The sequence below is a fragment of the Equus quagga genome, chromosome 10, assembly GCF_021613505.1.
Source record: "Equus quagga isolate Etosha38 chromosome 10, UCLA_HA_Equagga_1.0, whole genome shotgun sequence".
Classification (NCBI taxonomy): Eukaryota; Metazoa; Chordata; class Mammalia; order Perissodactyla; family Equidae; genus Equus; species Equus quagga.
The window spans coordinates 5,537,786-5,556,556 of NC_060276.1; the positions used below are offsets into that span (position 1 = coordinate 5,537,786).

Below are 18,771 nucleotides of genomic sequence, written 5' to 3' on the forward strand. Positions count from 1 at the left end.
TAGAGTCCTCTGGAAGGATCAAGAGGACATCCCTCCCTGAGGGCTCAAGACCCTTCTTTACTTTTGTTTCTAAAATGAAATGATGCTATAGCAGCAATAGCATTATGCACAATAGTGAGAAGTAGAGGGCAATGTTTAAGATCAAGGTCTTTGGGGCCACACTGTCCAAATCCTGGCTGTGTAACCTTAGGCAAGCTGCTTAACCTCTCTATGCCTCTGTTTTGTCATCTATAGAAGAGTGATATAATAGTACCTATATCATAGATAGGAGGATTGCATAAGTTAATATATAAGAAAGTGCTAGAACAGTGCCTGGCACATAGTAAATGCTGCAGAAGCTGATCAATTAGCATAATCCCAGCACTCTAATTTTTAAAAATGTCATTCTGCATATTTCTTCCCAGTTCTTCTCTGCACGCATACATACTTTTACCGAGGCATGATCACGAGTTATGGCATCAGGTTTTTGAGAGAAATAGAAAACAACTTGGTTGCTTGAGAATAAATTTATAATTGATTTAGCTCTATTTACTCAGATCAAATATTTCTTTATTATCTTGTAAGAAAAATGTTCATATTTACCAATATTGTAGGCTTCAAATTTTGGAAAGGATTTAGAATTCTTAGTGATTGTTTCAGCCACATTTAGCTACATTGTTGTTCACGCATGAACTATGATTATGCAGTTTCAAAATATCAGGCCAAGCAAAACGTAGTTGATTTGTTCACAGGAAATTCAGCTAAGCTGATTGCTAATGTTGCTCACTTACAAGTGTTTTGTCCTGTATAGTGTCTTAGCATTGCGATTTCTCCCTATGCATAGCTGGAGCATACATTCCATAGAAATGAAATTTCCAGATTCCTGAAACCTTCTCTTTCACTGTCTGGAACATGTTTAACACTGCGAAGGAAATAGTTCCAAAATATATGGCATGCTCTTCTGCCTCAGTAAAAAAGGTATACTTAAGATAACTTAATCTTTTCCTGATGACTTTTAATCATTACTATGACCAGGCCAGTGGCTGCGTGCCCCTGTGCTAAATGGCCACAGTTGGCTGTACCTGTAAGTTTTTAGTCTAGTTTTGTAATTTCTTCTGTCTCCTCTCTCAGCAACTACTACAGTTATAAGTTTATACTTTGCAAGCTTTTTTGTGCTGTGTACTAGGAACTCAGATCATTAAATATTTGACAATTTTCTCTTAAGTGGGCTTTGAATGATGGTCCAAGGCTCTCTCTTATAAAATGAATTGGCTCTGTGACTTATTTTCTTGATGGCCTTCAGAGATGTTGAGGTAGGTGGGAGCATTGACTATGTATTATAATGCGAAAGAAGTGGTAACAAGGTACTTATGGCTGGAAAGTCTGTAAGCGGAATAATCTACATGTCTAAAATGAGATTTTCATAAAAATTTTATTTCGCATTTTTAAATAATTCAATGCATTGGCAGTATAGTTAATGCCTCTATGAGAGAAACCAACGCACCAGCTCAGCCAATATCATTTTTTACAGAGACATCATGTTGGAAAACAACAAAACTACATTAAAATGTTTGTACACAGAGTTACTGTACTGAGAACAAAGCACCAACAAAACGCTTGTGCGCCACACATTTGAAATGCAAAGCAACACAGGCAGATACAGTTTTATACATATAAAGCACATGAAACCAGGTTTTAGGAATCAGATACCATTTCATTCATTGCTTGATGTTAAAACAGTTACCTTGGTCTATACAGAACATCTGAACTTACTGAAATTCTGATGAGAGGATCACGCTTGTTAAGAACAGTGACGGTGAATCTGCAATGAGTATGAATATTGGAAATCTGCACCCAAGCAAAAGTGGTTCAAAAGACTAATTGGATAATGGTAAAACAAAGGGGGCACTTTATTAATTATCATGGCATTTCAATGGCCACCTGGGGGGTCCCACCAATGTGGAAAAGGGTCTTCCACTGGGGGCAGGGCCTCAGGAAGTTTTCTTCTCAGGAACCAGGCCAGGCTATTTCTGATCATTCTGCTTGTTTACTGACATGGAGGAAGACCAGGCCAGGACATTGGCCTAGGGATTTGAGTGCAGTTCAAGGCAAGCTCACTCCAACCCTGGGGGCTCAACTCAGCTCATATGTTGCAGCTGACGTGGCCTCCATCTTCCCTCCCATGCGTATTGACCTATAGTTTTCTCTTGGAAACTCAATTGGATTTGAACAGAGCCTCTTTCCTCACAAAGGCCAATGGAATCCATGTGGTTGAACCATAATATTATGATAAAAGCTTCCAAGAGGAAAGGAGTTTTCGTTTCAAATCACTGCCGTCATATAGCAATGTAGCCATGGCCTCCTGGAACTATGACAGAATGTTTTTCAAGAAGGGAAAGCTAAAATCCCATGAAAAACAATAAGCCAGACATGTCGCACATGCGCGCGCACACACACACACACACACGGGCGACGTGTCCTACTCCTGCAGTTATGGCCTGCCACAACGGTCCAGTGACACGGCATTGGTGAGCACCCCCCATACAAAACATATGATGACAATTAAATTCCCATTTGCATCCTGGTTACTCAATAAATATTTTCTATGACACTTAAATATACAAAGTTTCTGTTTAAAATATGCATGAAAATGTCTTCTTTTTTTCAAGAACAAGAGAAAGGTTTATAGAGTCACATCTTCATTTACAACATGTTGGGATTAATTTTCTGGTTCTTATATACAGGCTAATGGGAATGTTAGGAAATACTTCAAATGAGCACAGAAGACACAAATGTGCCTCTTAGGTACAAAGCAAACACACACACTGTAGACCAGGCAGAAGACACCCCTGGCAAGTCTCAGGGGTATTTTTCAAGTATCAGTCAATGACTTAGTGGAAAAATGGGTGGAGTCATCTGTTAAACTGCATTAGGTCTCAGAGGCTATTATAAAAGTGCCCTTCTGCAAATACTCCCTCTGTCCTTCTTACCGTTTGTCAGTGTGGGGTATGGAAGGGCCCACCGAACATGGAGTGTTCCTCTTCGAAAACCCATCAATATCTCTATAGAGTTAGATTTCACTCCTGGTCTATACATTGGTCTAATGCAGATTTACCAAAGACTCCAGATTTCAGTATTTTAACGTGAGAGACAGAGAGAGAGAAAAAGAGAGAGAGAAGAAATACACATTGCAATCAGTGAAAATATTTCTTCATCCGATAATAAACTCTTTGAAAAAAAAGGAAAAGGAGAAAGCAAAATAAAAGGAAAAAGATGAATCTAAAAAAATACCTTGACTGAAGTGTTCTGGGAAATTTCTTGAACAGAAATTTATTCTTCATGTTTATAATGGTTACAGCAACATCCGAAGATGTTTGCCATTGCCAGGCCTCCAACTAAAGTTCATCGAAAAATCCTGATAGAAACTGTCTCATCTGCCTGCAACCACTCCACTTGCTCCAAAATTATGTTGTAAAGGTCAAAACACTGCTCCACAAAGTTATACAATTGGACAAATGAATTCAACAGACTAATATTTATACTGCCATATAATAATGCAGTTATTATAATATCATGGTTTAATAATACAGCATGCCTTTCCAGGTGGCATGTTTTAAATCAGAACACATCTATTTTATTAATCTGTTATGTCTCAAAAGTGTGAACAAGTACAATTCAGAAGCTCACATTTAATTCAACTATTCATTTGTTTAGAGAGAGAAAGAGCCCGAGCAGGAAAGCGAAAGCCAGAGCCAAAGAGAGAGAGAGACAGACAGACAGAGAAACAAGTAACAACAACAACCACAGCCACAGCCACGACCACCACAAGAACAGAAAAGAAACCAGTCTCTGGAGGATCCTAAGAATTTGTCGCTCAACTAACCAAGTGTGCCAAGGGGAAGAATTTAAGTATCTTCTCAGTCCAAGAAGCATTCTGATCATGGTATCTCTACTGCACTCACTTTTGACGTATTATTTTATCCGAAGACAACACTACATCAAACGATTTTCAGAAGCACTACTCTGATGAAAACAGGAATAAAATAGCCATTTGTAGAATTGAATAAATGTGAGGGATTTCATCTCAGACATTTTTCTCTCTAAAATATCCAGAGCAGAATCACCCAGGAAGAAAACTATTTGACAAGTAGTCTTGATATAGAATCAATCTCATTTGTAATATTTGTGGGTGAATGTGATTGATTAGTGAGGATGGTTTTGAAATAGCAAATCACCGGATGATGATGAACATATTTCTAGCTCTCCGTATCCATGCAAACTGGTCCATTGCCTAGGGCCACTGTGAGTCCCTGTGTGAGGGTGATGCCAATTAAACCAGACCCAGATGTTACCATTCTCCAGGCAGGACAAACGTTGCAGAAACACCACGAGGGGACAGAGGACCCCTCCCCCCCACAAACCCTGTTACTGTGCTGGCCACAGAAAGGACTGTGGAGGCAAAAGAGAGAAAGGCCAGAAAGAAAGAATAAGACATGAATCTCCTCCAGGGCTAACATTCAACCATGAACACAGGCTTGAACAAAACATGGAAATAGTCGAAGAAAAATAGGATTTTAGGGCAAGTTCTTCAACCTTTCCAGATACAAACCTCTTATTAACTGTAGAAGATGCATAGGATGGGAGAACGGGAACTTGGAGACTCTATTCTACCCTCAGGATGATTTATGATGAGAAGTTCTAATAAAAAAGGGTGTGTGTGTGTGTGTGTGTGTGTGTGTCTTTAATGAAAAACTCATTCTCTTAGAAAATATACTAAAGTTTATGTCTTCTTGTTAGTGACCTTGGTTTTCTTTATATTGGGTAGAAAAGGGAATTATTTTGGTTTGGATAACCATTTCTGAATATTAAACATGTAATTGATACAGGAGACATTCTGGTTTGAATTCAGAGCTAGGACAGTAAGTAGATACTTTTAACTAAAAGCGCATGTTAAATAATAACTTCTATCCCTAATAACTAAAGTAAAAACCTTCTGAACAACAGCAGGGAGATGGGAGAATTATTGAGTTTCCATATTGCAAGAAAACAAGACAATTTATTTTGGATTGTGCTATTCTCCATAGAGACCCTAATGTTTCCTAATGATACAAAGGCTGTCATTAGAAGGAGCAATAGTAAATAATTTATCCAAGTTACATTTACAAGTTAGAAATACTACTTGGACATTTAAAAATATAATAATAATAAAATTACACTTACCTATCCTTATTTTAAACCAATCATGAGGGTTTTCTAAGTGCTTATCTCACTTCCATTTTACCTTCAAGATATAGAGATGACCAAACCACCCCCATTGATCCATCTGTGCTTTGGGCTTAAGAGAGCTTCATTCTTTTCTGCTATCTCCTGCTTAAAACCCATACCTCTAGGGTCTCATCATAAGCTATCTACATTCATAGAGGATTGATTTATATTTGAAAATGATGTAATAGTTTATCATTGAAGTGTATGTGTGTGCATGCACACGAGTGTGTGTGTGCACATGAACATCAATGTGAAATCTGAACCCTCTTTAACTGGCTGCATTCAAGTAGTGCATTGGAACTGGCTTGTCCAGTCTTCCAACTTTGCATGCATCTCTTTCCAACTCTGTGTTCAGTGACATCATAATTAGTAGCTTGAAATCAGCCATGGTGGGAGTATTTATACCACGGAAATTGGCAAATACTACAAATCAAGTGCTTTCTATTCTCAGAGAGCTGGCTGTTAAACATTTCACCAGTACACAACTGGTTGTTTGCCAGGCTGACCAAAAGAGAAGCTAGCTCTTCATCTGGGCAATGTGGCACCAACTCAGGCTCTTTGGGAGTTTCTCCAATTCTGCTTCCTGCCCAGGGGCTCCTCTTCCCCTGATTTCACAAGTACTGCAGAACCACAGAAGGGAATGAGCATCAGGGATGCATTTGAATCTCCACTGTCACCCCGCGGGGCTCTACTCTCAGAGACACTTCTCCTATTTGGTAGCCACATGAGTGATGCAGGCCAAACCAAATAGGTAAAGCACTTGCAATTCTTAAGCTCCAGATATGGCAGCTGGCTTCCTGCTGCAGAGGCTTGAGAACAATGAGTCCCTCAGTAGGAACAAGCTCTCTCCAGCTGAAAGCATCCACTGGGGCATTCTTCAGGAGGTTTCCCACAGCTGTTCTGCATGCCGCTGCTCACTAGCAAGCAATGGCAGTCACTGGGTTTGCCACTGCAGCCTCCTGCCTGGGACCTGGTAGCAGGCTTCCTTTGCTTCCCCCTTCCCTCTTCAAAGTCTGGTACAAATCAAAGAGCCAACAAAATTGAGGTCACTGGCAAAAGAGTTTGAAATTTTGAATGATTTTATTAAACACCATTAGTCTACACTGCACAGTTAATGAAACAGCAAAACTCCAATCTCTTAGAAGAACGATGATTGATCATGGATTGGAAAAGCAGTTCAGTGTCCCCTAACCCAATGTGAGCCTGATGAATCATGCATTAACATCTCATGTCAGAAGCAGAAAGGGGCAAGAACTGCGGCCTGGCCTGGAAGGGCTTCCTTCCCCTCCACCCCCCACCCTCACCCCCCTCCACCCTCCCCTCAATGCAATTTTCTTTTGAGTTGGTGGATTACAGAGGAAAATGTGATGATCTTGGTAAAGAGGGCTTCTAGATTTGTGAGGAGGAGAATGGAAAGGGAATTAATACTTTTTCTTTCCCTGAAAATATCAGATGGTAGGATTAATGTCTGAGACCAGCCTATCCGATTAACCTCCTGCCAGGGTAAATGCTGATTATCAATACACAGATGCCATTTCTGTTGTTGGAGTTTGCTAACACCAAAGAGAAAATGAATCAGAGTTTAATTATGAGAATAAGGCTGTGCGAGTGGAAATGAGAAACAACAACAACAACAACAACGATAACGACGAAGAATTTAGTCTGCCAGTCGCGCAACAGAGCAGTGACAACTGGCTCAATATGTTTTCCCCACAGAATTGAATTTGGGGGCACTGAGTCGACCCATTCACTCGACATTGTGTAGCTATATCATCTCGCCACACATTTTCTCAATGGGGATAGCGATGCTTCTCTAAGCAAGCAGTTCATTGCCTTACTGAGTAGTCCTACCCAGCGATCCAGTTTGGTTCTCCCACCTGCCAGCTCACGCAGGTGAATTTTATCATGTCTGTTGAGAAGTACGTGAGAGCTTCACCCTCACAGCTAAATCGATTCTGCCTTCAAAATGCTTTCGAACTTCATACTCCAATTTCAACCTCCGGGATGCAAATTTGAATAAAACAAAATCCGAATTAGATAGCTTTGGGAAAGATACGATAGAACAAGTCTTTCCAATGCAGACCAAATCCAATGCATTTAGTGATGTGATGTCCAAATGAAAATCCATCCATTTGGAAACTCAACAAAATACGTTTTAGCCAACGTTTTCTAATTTAGCAACTTGGTTTTAGTGACTGAAGATTTGAATCTTTTAATGTCATTACACGGAAAAAAGGCATCCCAACCTCAATTCTTTTCAAAGTTAGCAGCAGCTAATCTGCTTTTCCAATTATGTCATCCAAATATAAAACTACTAGTACTTTCCCAATGAGATTATTAAGCAATTAACAGTCTACAGGCTGGCTAACAACATGCTTACGGCTAAATTCTACCCCGAGGACCACACTAGTATACTCTTTTCAAATTAATCCTACCTACCAAACTCAGACAGTAATATGACAAAACCACTAAAAAATCCAAAGTTAATTAAAAATACAAAGCCAAGCCAACACCATAACACAAATTTGTCAAACTCTCTGTGGTTGGAGCTTGGGTGACAAAGGAAGGCATAGTGGTGGCCCTACCTGGGTCACGTTGCAGGGCTGAGAGCCTCTGTGTCCTCGCGCAGGTGGAGCTGCCCATTACTCTGCCCATTACCCTACCTCCACGTGCTCATTGAGATGCATCTCACCAAGCCTCCATCAAGGTCTCGAGGCAGGATCTCTCACTGCCATCCACGTGTCCTGTATCCCTCCCACAAACTGGTACACTGAAGAGATTTACTTGACAAAATATCTCAGTCCTTCAAATAGCTGCACACCTATGACACACATCACCATTTACAACGTGATGAATAGAGTGCCTAGAAAACAGCAACAATCCTTAATCATGAAACTGAAAGACGTCTCATCTCCAGGGACAGGAAGGCAATTCATCCTCCATGTTTAATTGGTTTCTAAGCTGCTTTACAAATGGGTCTACTAAATAATCAAGTGGCGATCCTGAGCTCGACTGTCAGATTTGATAATCGTGCTGCTGATTTGGCACACACTTCACACTCAGCCACCAGAGGTGACATCAGGCAACAGCAGATTTTCTGCCGCCTCTCTGTTGTATGTAAAGTAGATATAACGACTCGCTGAAACTAGAGCTACAAGACTTTCATCAGGGCTACATGCTTGTTTCCCTGGGAAACTGCCCCTAGCATTCTAATGTCTAGTTTCTGGAGATTGAATTTCAAGAAGAATCTACTCCTAAATCCATGATGGTCTAGGATCGTGGTCTAGGTTGAACTTACAAGTCAAGCCAGTGGGCTTCATTATATGGTAATAGTCAGGCACTCTACCTGGTAAGCCATGGAAAACAAACAGAGAACTTGAGTCACTGCAAAGCCATCAGCTTAATTTTTATATGTGACACCCACCTTGGGTGTTCAGAGTCTTTCATATTATAATTTCCCTCATTTAAGAGGCTCAGAAAAGATTCTCTCAGGTTTCATTTGTCTGTGTGTGTGTCTGCACGTGTGAGTGTTGTTGCTGAGACTGCAAACGTAAAGCTCAACCACAGTGGGAGCATAAAAAGTGCTGGGTTGAGCTGCTGGGATGCTCCCAGCAGTCATCTTAACAACGTGGCCTCAGCCATTGGAGTACGACTTCCACAACCTTATTATACAACAAAGAGCCTTAAACTCACAGATGACCGGAGCAGAGCTGAAGTCTGGCTCTTTTGCAACTGGGGATATATCCAACCTTGACAATGAGAGTGCAGAGTGATCCCTTGCTGTTCCTGTCACAGACTTGCATGACCTGCTTAAAAATCATACAAGTTTGCATCTTTCATGTGCATATATCTATTATTTATCTGGTCATAACAGTGAACAGAATTCAATAACTCAGCAGATTAAAGGCTACCTGGAATTAAATACTGGCAGGTAATTACAAGGAACTAATGTATGGATAGTGTTTACTACATGTGGGAGATTCTTCTGGTGAGCTGGAACACCAAAGATGATATTTACATTTGATGTTTATGGACATAAAATGAATGTAGAGGATCATTGCGACTTTGGGGATAGTCACAACTGATGTGGAAATGTCTCCCAATTATGTAAACTGTTCCCAATCTAAATTTAGGGCTTTTTCAAAGCACCTTAGAGTGAAGCATTACCCTAAGACCCATTTTTGTTAAAAGGCTAGATATTATGCAGAGAGTTTGGAGTTTTCTTTGGAATTTTCGTGAAATGATTCATGCTAATAGAGACTTGAATAAAATTGATTGCATTTCAGTCAAAAGCTAATGAGACAAAAAAAAAAAAAGAAAAAGGAAAAGTAAAGAAAGAAAAAAGAAAGAAGAAGAAACGAAACCCTGTAAAATAGAAAATGAGAATAATTGGGCAAGTCCAGATTTTAAAGCCACTAGGAAGCAAACTGCATATTATTACTTCTAGGTAGTGATAACTTTTGTTCCAGAGATTTGAGCAAAATACAATAAAAGAAATCCTGCCAGTTATGGACCCACCTACCAACTGCAAAAGAGGCAGCAGTGTAAATTCCTCGGACATTTTCCAGACCTCTCCTAACTCTTACCTCTAACACTGGAGTGTAGCGTTTTGGCTACTAGGGCATGCACCCACTAAACTGCCCCTGAAAAGGAGAGCTTTACACAAAGAGAGAGCTTTACAAAGAGAATCACAGGTGAGGATTTACGCTTCAAGTCATGGAGTTCAAAAATATTTATGCCAGCTGATGTCTTTAAGTTGTCGAAATAAATGTTGCCATTCCTCATCATTAAAATTTTAAAAATAGGAAATCAGGGAAGGGATGCTAACAAAAAGTCCTCTAGTTGCATGCCACAGTATCATCTTAAGAGTGGCATTGCTATGCTCATTTACTTTCTTAATACTCTTGATTTTATGATGTTGCTACAACATCTAACCAGTGGGTTTTGACAATGAAAATTCTCACCTGAAGACTGAGTCTGTGGGAACCACAAAAGTTTAACAATGGATTCTGAGATATGTTCTTTTCTGGACATAAAAGTACAGTTTGGGGAATGGTTATTGCTTAAAATTTGAATCTTTGCAGGCCCTCTATGTCTAAGTTCTCATATTTATATGTAAGACACCACATTTCATTTCTCAGGAACCTGTTATCATCACAAGTCCTTTCCATTCTGTGTTTTGGGTAGTGTGGACTGAAAACAATACTGTAGGGACTGTGTCATTCCATCAAGCACATAAGGATGGTGGGATCTGAGAAATGCATATAAAATACTGAAAAATGACTAAGTAATAAAACATACATTGTTCTCAAGTTGTAGTGTCCACTTACAATGACTTCTGTTTTTCACAGCTATCAAAAGAAGCATAAAAACAAACATAATCAAAGAGAACTTTCCCAAATGAGTGGAGTTCCACCAGTGACCGTCGGTGCTCTGGTAGAGGTAGAGTGATGGGTGGTGATGTTGGAGATAGGGCAGCACCCACTACAACAAATGGGCATCGATGCGCAGCCAACACAGTCCCTGGCGAACGTAGCGGACAAGATTGGTCATGCTGCTGTGCTGGGTCAGAGGCCCCATCAACGTGTCCAGATCGCCAAAGAATTCTGAAAGTCAGAGCAGACCTTGGTCAGGTCTTTAAATGATATCATGGAAATGTGCACCAGCTTGCTTAAGCTGCCTTAACACAACCACATGGACACTGGAAAAGTTATTCACTGTTTGTTCATTCATTCAATAAAAAGTTACAGAGTATCCACTAGGGGGTCAAAACGCCATATGTATGTCGAGCACTGTTATTTTAGTCTTTAGTTAGCTCCCAAAACTCCGCAGCATAAATAATGTTTGGAAGTGTTCTTGTGATTAATAAGGCACAAATTCATTTAAATCTGTTAATTCATACTAAGTGTTTTCAAATAATTATAGATTTTCTCAGACAGCAGATTCTCAAAGTACATTACAATCCTGTGGAAGTTTGTGAGATACACACACACGTATATCACAATATGCATATATTATATACAAAAACACATTTTTCTATATATTTATATAATAAAGATAGATAATATTTATATATTAAAATATACACACAAAATTGTGTATATAAAATAAAATGCATTTAAATATATTTTTATACTATATATTGAATTTATATTTTTATATATTATAAATTTATATTTAGAAAGGGATTCTTATACACAAAATGGTAGGGAGCCATGATCTATATGATATCAAGCTGTTTGTCATTCTATATGTTATTGAATTGAAAATAATTTCTTTTCCTTTTGTCCAAATGAACTGAGTCTACCGATTTTTCTTGGCATGATGTAGACACAGCCAGTGAACCTGGACAGCAATTATAGCCATCAGCATCTAAGGCCAAATAAATGTCTAGAAGGCATCTGATTTGGTAGGTCTTATTACCAATTACTTTAGGGAAGGAAAACAAGCTGCAAGTATCTGTCATGTAACAAGTCTCACCGCCCCCAGGACGTGGATGGCCAGAATGCCAGGCTGATCCCCCTCCAGCTGACTTGGGGAAGGGGCAGCACTGAGGCCACACTGCTAACCAATGTGACTGGAGTTTTAGACTGTGTGCTTTGGCGTAGGGTGGGGGGTATGTGGGAAAACTATATGATGTCAAGAAACTAGCTAGACGTCCCCTTTTCACATCAGAATTGAATTGTCTGGCACTCCCTGGATCTTGGTTGTGAGAGGGCTCTCAGGCATCCTCCTCGTTAGCTCCTGACAGAGGAGGCAGCCTCAGCCATGAGGAACCACGCCTGTGCCAGTTGGCGGCGAGGAATCTGGTGAGAGTGTGCTGGAGTCCACTTTAAAGTGGTTGGGATGCTCTCCTGCCTTCTTGGAAAGCAATTTTCATGCATGGGTTACATGTGCCTGATTGCCCAGCAGATGGTATTTCACTAAACAATGCATTTATTCTTCATGTTATGTATAACATATGGGCTCCTTCTCTAGGTATCAACTTCATTTGATTATGTGATACTTTTTAACCTTTACTATGCAATAAAAACAATTTCTGCTGATAAAGGAGTAAATTATTTTTGGCATCTAAAATACTTTCTTATGTAATACAATATTAAGGAAAATGTTAAAGGGCCTAGTCATTGTTGAGCAAATGTGAGCCAGGATCTCCCCTGGGTATTCTGTACAAAGCCTGCTGCAGCATACTTAACTAGATACCCAGGTCACAGTTTTAATAACTGCTTCAAGTAAGCAGCTGGGGAGGTAGGGAACAGGGCTTCTAGACCACAGGCCAGAGGGGGAGCATCAGCCCCACTGGCCTATTTTAGCACCAGAATCTTCTTCAATAAGCCATCTGCAGCTGCATGGATGGGCAGGTACAGGGTGGGGTGGAGACCTTCCACTGGGAGAGAGAACCTCACCCATCTTTGCATAACTGGGTGGAAAAAGGTACAAGTACATGGCTGTCTCCAGTGGGATGTGGGGTACCAAGCAAAAAGGAAGCTTCTCGGTTTCCCCATTTCTATGTGGATAGGAAAGATGTGGGAAGAATCCCCAACTCTAAGCAGTTCAGAAATGACAAGTGTGTGAAACTCAAGGTTGTAAACAGAAGATTCCAAACTAGGTCCTTTCTTTAGTCCGCTGAAAATCCCAATGACAATATTAGCAGAATACATTCTATTTCTGCTGGTAGAGTGATGGAGTTTTTTGATTCAATATTAGGCAGGGAATTTAACAACTCCTTGACACACTCTGCCAGGGATAAGATTAGCACCAACTCATTTGAACATCAGCACAGCCACCACATTGCTCCTGGAAAGTTCTGTGGTTAATTTGGAAGGAATTACTTTAACAGATTTTAAAAATGGATGCCATTATGAAAAAATCCATAAATACTGAGTTGCCCTCCAGTTACCAATACAAAATGAGATAGTGGTGGAGGCAGAAAAGCTGGGCAAGCCTTAAGATGCTTATGCCTTTGCTTGTAGTTCTAGAACTCTTGGATGGGGCTGGTTGTCTGGGCCAGTTGTCTTTGGATTTCCAGAAGCCTAGAAAAGTAGACAAGTTAAGAAATGCCCATTACTCAGGTAACTGAGGGCAGGCGCTCACTGAAGGTCTCTGAGGACCCGTTATTAATCTTGCTCTCTAGATGGGCAGTGTAGTCTATTGGTTAAGATTTCAGACTCTGGAATCAGACAGCTGTAGATTCAATTCATGCTTCAAACAGTAAGAGCAGTGATATCACGGGTGAGTTTCCTAACCTCACTGAGCCTCAGTTTCTTCATCTACAAATGGGGATAAATGAGACAATGAATGAGAAAGCGCATAGTGCGGTGCCTGGCATATAGAAACTGCTGCACAAACACATGTAACCAATACATGCAAATAGTCCCAGAAGTCAGTGTAAGTTTATAGCTGGGTTGAGAGTCTCAAATTATGGAATGTGCTTTGATAGCCGCAGAATCTTTGAGTTGTATAGATATATAATAATATGGAGTAAGGAAAGAGAATAAATATTTGTAGGATTTCTACCTTGCACCTGATATTTTATGGTAGGTGCTTTACAATTATTATTTCATTCAACCCATTGCTACCATCTTTCTGGGTAGTTTCATCACCATTGTCATATTATTATTACACTCATTATAGAGATGGGAGCTAGGAAGTAGCTCACGGATTTAAGTAACTTGCCTGAGGCTGCCCAGCCAGTGCATGACCCAGGCAGGATTCAAACTTAAATGATCAGGTTTCAAAATCTGCAGCCTTCCTACTTCAACGGGCCTGCTTCCCCACATGCTCAGCAATGCAGTAGTGAAGGGGCAGCAAGGAGGAGAGGCCTCATTCCATAGTCAGGCACTGGAGAGAAGCACTCTGGAGACTAGCACAGCAGCTTTTCAGAGAGAAGAGAAGCAGGCCAGAACCCTAGGGCCGGAGTGGAAACGAGAGGAGAGCTGCCTGGGCTGTGAGGACTCTGAGGCTAGGAAGAAGAGTTGGGCCAGGAGACCCAGTAAGTCCTTTTTGACCAAGCCGTGGGACCTGCCACCTGCATCTAGGTGGCCTGCAGCTCCAGCTCCAACCTGATTCCAGGAAAGCCCGATCACGGCTCGGGACCTAGCAGCATCCAAGCCCACGCCATGCGACTTGTACCACATGGTGTCCCAGCAGCAGCCCCCAGACCGTGCAGGATGCCCGTGCCTCCCTGCTCCTGTCAGACAGCTCTAACTGCTCTAAACTGCTGGTCACCTCTTTGCAGTCTGATTCTGAAAGGCCCACCTCCATCCCCATGTTGCCTGGAGCAGGGCTGTCTGTAACTGCTGGGCCAGAATCAGCCAAGTCAAATGAATGGCCAGAGCAAAAGTGTGGTTTATTTTTACTTTCCACCTTCATTAGGATAGAGAGGCTTCATTTTGAACCTAGATGACAGCTTGGGTCGCAGATGATAGCATGAGTCACCAAGGACACTCTGGCGAAGCTGGGTCCTCCTTGCATTTGTTTTGTGGCAAACCTCACGTGTTACCATGAACAGGACCCTGATCCTTCATCCCAGCTGTCAGAGTGTGAAAAATGCTAGCTGAGCTTTGGTCCTTGCTTCTGAACGCAAGCTGCATTATCATGGACTCACAGGAGCTGATGATTATATTGAAGGTATAAGGCCTTAGTTTAACCTCACCTCTCCAAAAAAAAAAAAAAAAAAGATTAAAATTGAAAACAGAAACCAATAGGATCTTAATGAATTTGCAAATTTGCAAATCATTCCTTTTTCCTTTGCCTCTGTTTCTCTGTGTGGATCCTTAGCATTGAGTGAAAATCTGAAACAGTCATTTGTCAACACATCACAGTTCCAATTAGTTTAAGCTTTAAAGGAGAACTAAATCCCAGGTCTTTTTCATTCTCTTAGCAAAAATCGGTCACTGTGTCAGCCCTGAGTTAACCCCCTCTTCCCTCATCTAAGTCCTGGAAATCAGAGAGACAGAAAGATAAAGCCACCATAGAAAACTCAGTCCTTCAAAGCACAATTGACTCCACCATGGTCTGTGGGCAATGGGGAGAGCAGGTGAGCATACCTTTGTTCTCTCTTGTCAGTTTGTCGGCCATGTCCCAGTGTTCGTATCCCCGTAACACGTTGCTAGTGATGTTGACGTGGCTGGCGGCCATGTGGTGAATGCGCTGAGGGATGGTCACTGGGCCGTTGTTACAGTTCCCCATTGCGTTGATGGGAGAGACGTTGTTGAGAGACACCGGGGACGGAGTGTTCCTGGGGAGTGGGAAGAGACAGGCCTCATTAGGCTGGTTGGGAAGAGTGACAGCAGGGCTCTAGGCCTCTCTTATCACACTGGGACCTCATGAGAACACCATTTCCCAGAGCGAGGTTTAGCATGGTGAACATTTAAGAAGCCCAAGTGGAGTGGAGCTTGTTCCCACATCCCACTGACTCTCCTCAAAGGACATCCTACAGCTTTCGCCAACACAGTAGCTTTCTCCAGAGGCCCCATGGTAGAGAGAGCTTATTATCACCCCATTCCTGCCTCACCTGACCAATCCACACAGGGCTACAGTGCCAGGCTGTAGAAGGAGCCATCCTTCTCTTTCTCTAACGTTCAACACAGAAGTCTCACTGCTTTTGACACCCATTGATGATTCCACGTGCGCTGCTACTTTGGTTTTAAAATACCAGAGATTACTGAGTGAATTTTTCTCTGGCATTAATTCTACCCACAACTGTAGCTCTTACTTTGAATATATACAACAAGTGTTGTGATGTTTCAGAGAAAGAAAGAGCTCAGACCTATGATGATTTCTCTACCTGCTGCCAAAATGGCTATTGGCAGTTAGAAAATACTTGACGTGCAATATCGGTCTATTATCAAAGTGTTTTGTGGAAACCACAATGACAGTTTGCTCCAAATAGAGTCACCACCATACGTAAAACGCAATTCTTAAAAGCCCCCCAAGGAGCAGTATTAGAGAGGGTAGAAAAAGTAAGATTCTGAAGATCTCTAGGATTTTTTAAGACATGCTAACAGGGATGGCTGCTAATTGTCGACCATTCACCTGCACGCTGCTTTATAAAGAGAAGTTGTCAGAGTTCCTACTTCGGGCAGTACTAGCGTTTGGAGATATATTTTTGGTTAATTCTTTAATGTCAGCGACAAGGAGTCACCTGCTGGCTGCACATAGCGTGGAGGGCCTGGACTTAGGTTGGTCTGCTGCAGGCTTGCCCAGGGACAGTCCCATAGGCATGGGTGGCTTCCAGTGCGCCTGGGCAAGGTCCATGTGCACTCCTGGCCTCCCTATCCTCTTTCAGCCAGACTTGGAACAAGTGCCCAGGCAAATGCACCACTTGATTATGACTGGACATTTTGGGGGAGTAAAAGAAATGGGGTAAAGCTATGTTTGAGACTCCCTGAGTGTCCCTGTTTGAAGAAACCTCCTCCTCATTCCTCTGAATATACCCGCACACCTCAAGGAACCCTCTCTCACTCCCCTCCCCTTTACCAGCTGCTGCTATTGGCAACCCTGGATTTCCAGGGTGGCTGTATTCCTCAGAGCCAGCCCCTGCTCGCAGAACGGATGTGCACCCGACAGGCAGCATCCACAGAGGCTCTGGGGGAAGAGCAATCACAACACACCAAAATGCTGAAGTGCTGCTGATCCGATCTGGGAACAATTCAAACTGATATACTCGCCTCGAGACTCATGCAGGCTGTGCTACAGCCGCGTGAGAGCTTCTACAAACAGAGGATATCTTCTGGTATGTTCTGGTATGAAGGGGAAAGAGGATCCTCACACTTGCTCTGCACTTGTCTGGTGTAAGAGGGTATGAAGGTTTACCAGCTCTCTTTATAATTTCTGAGATGTTTTGATAGAAAGACTTATTCTCAAGCCAGGGGTAGGGCAGGGATATGTCCAAGCTAAGGGACCTAGGCACAGAAGGGTTAGCTAATGACAAAAGAAAAGCAGTGAATGCTGGATTTCCTTGTCATGGCAGATTGCAAATGCTATTTTCTAGGCATTTTCCCCAGTGGAGGTCATTAACTCTCAAATGTCAATTTAAGGCAAGAAAGGAATAGGTTCTCATTTGTAATCTCTAGAGAAAATTGCAAAGCTGTCAGGTGTCACAAATGTTGAAAGGGGGACTGTGTGGTGCTGGGAACAAAGTACTGGAATCCCAGGAGACCTGGACTCTAGCCCCGGCCCTGCCTTAAGACTGCTGTGTGCTCCTGAGCACGTCCTTTCCGCTCACTGGGCCTTTCCTCCACTGGAAGAAAAGGTTAGATTCGGTGATTTCCACTCATGTCCAGAAGTCACAAGGGGAAACAAATCACCTCTGTTCACCTCGTCCATCTTGAAAAGGCCTTCTTAGTTTATAACACTGAAGTGCTATTGAGGGGCTTTCTTACCCTTCCACTTCCAGTTTCCTTTCTTTCAAATCCTTGGTAGCAGAGGCAAAGGGAGCTAGGGCATGGGTTTGCTTTCGGTCATTACTGATCTCACACGAGGTTCTGTGAGCTACCTCCTGAACAGCATGCCTGCACACCACATCGTACTAACGAAATGAAAACATTCAAACCTGCCGAAGGAATTGTGACTGGCTAAGAGAGGGTGGATGCAGCGCTCATCTCGGTATGCCTCTGACTCCACCTGTCTCTCCCCACTGCTTGGTGTTCCCCAGCCTACGCTCTTTCTGTGAGTCTATTTGCAGATCTCATCCTTTTCTTCCTGTCTATGGCACATGCAAATGAGCATGCACACACAAGCACACGCTTCTCACCACTTCCACCTTCGTCCAACCCACGTCCTCTCTCACCTTCCAGCAACACTCATGCCTTTGCTGTTCTTCTGACTGATTAGTTTCCGACTCCAGAGGTGGTTGCTGTTCCTCTGCTTGGAATGCCCTTCCCCCAAGTATCTGCGTGGCTCACTCTCCCATAGTCCTTCTCTAATGTCCCTAGTCAAGATTGTTCCCCTGCTCCCTCCCCAATTCCCAGCAGCTCTTTCCGTCTCCTTCCTTCTTTCAATTTGCTCTATGACATTTATCATCATCTAGCATACTGCACATTTTTTGCGGTCTTTCTCCTCCAACAAAATGTGACTCGATGAGGACAGGGACTTTTGTCCACTTCATCCAGTGTTGTACCCCAACATTTAGAACAGTGCCTGCTGCACATACTATGTACTTAATGAACACCAGTTAAGGAAATGAGTAAATTGCCTTCCAGCCATCCCTCTATTATTATTCAGTACCCACTACATATAAAGTGCTCTGGAGAGGTAAGAAGGAGAACAACGTATAGCACAAGGAGAGGGGACATGTTTGTAAAGCGCCTGGCAGAGCGTCTCATACATAGTAGCCACGCAATATTTGGTGAATGAAAGAACGGATGGCCCTATTGAAAAGAGCTAATACTCTGATAGGGCAGCAGAATTCATTAATTTCTGGCAATCTAGGGTAAGGGCCAAAAGCGAGGTATAGATGAAGAGGGGTGGGAGTTCTAGGGGCCGGATCACTTGTGCTTTCCAACTCAAAAAGGTAACAATGAT

General features: G+C 42.1%; 1 protein-coding gene across 1 annotated transcript in view; it reads right to left on the minus strand.

The window, feature by feature from the left end:
* Window positions 1–4,969: 4,969 nt before the first annotated feature.
* Window positions 4,970–18,771, minus strand: part of AFF2 (ALF transcription elongation factor 2) — a 158,285-nt gene continuing 144,483 nt past the window's right edge. The window contains exons 16-17 of the mRNA XM_046672537.1: window positions 15,294–15,484; window positions 4,970–10,850 (exon numbers count right to left, since the gene is read on the minus strand). Of these exons, the coding sequence (XP_046528493.1) occupies window positions 10,729–10,850; window positions 15,294–15,484 (313 nt within the window). The 3' untranslated portion in view covers window positions 4,970–10,728. The remainder of the gene's footprint in view (window positions 10,851–15,293; window positions 15,485–18,771) is intronic.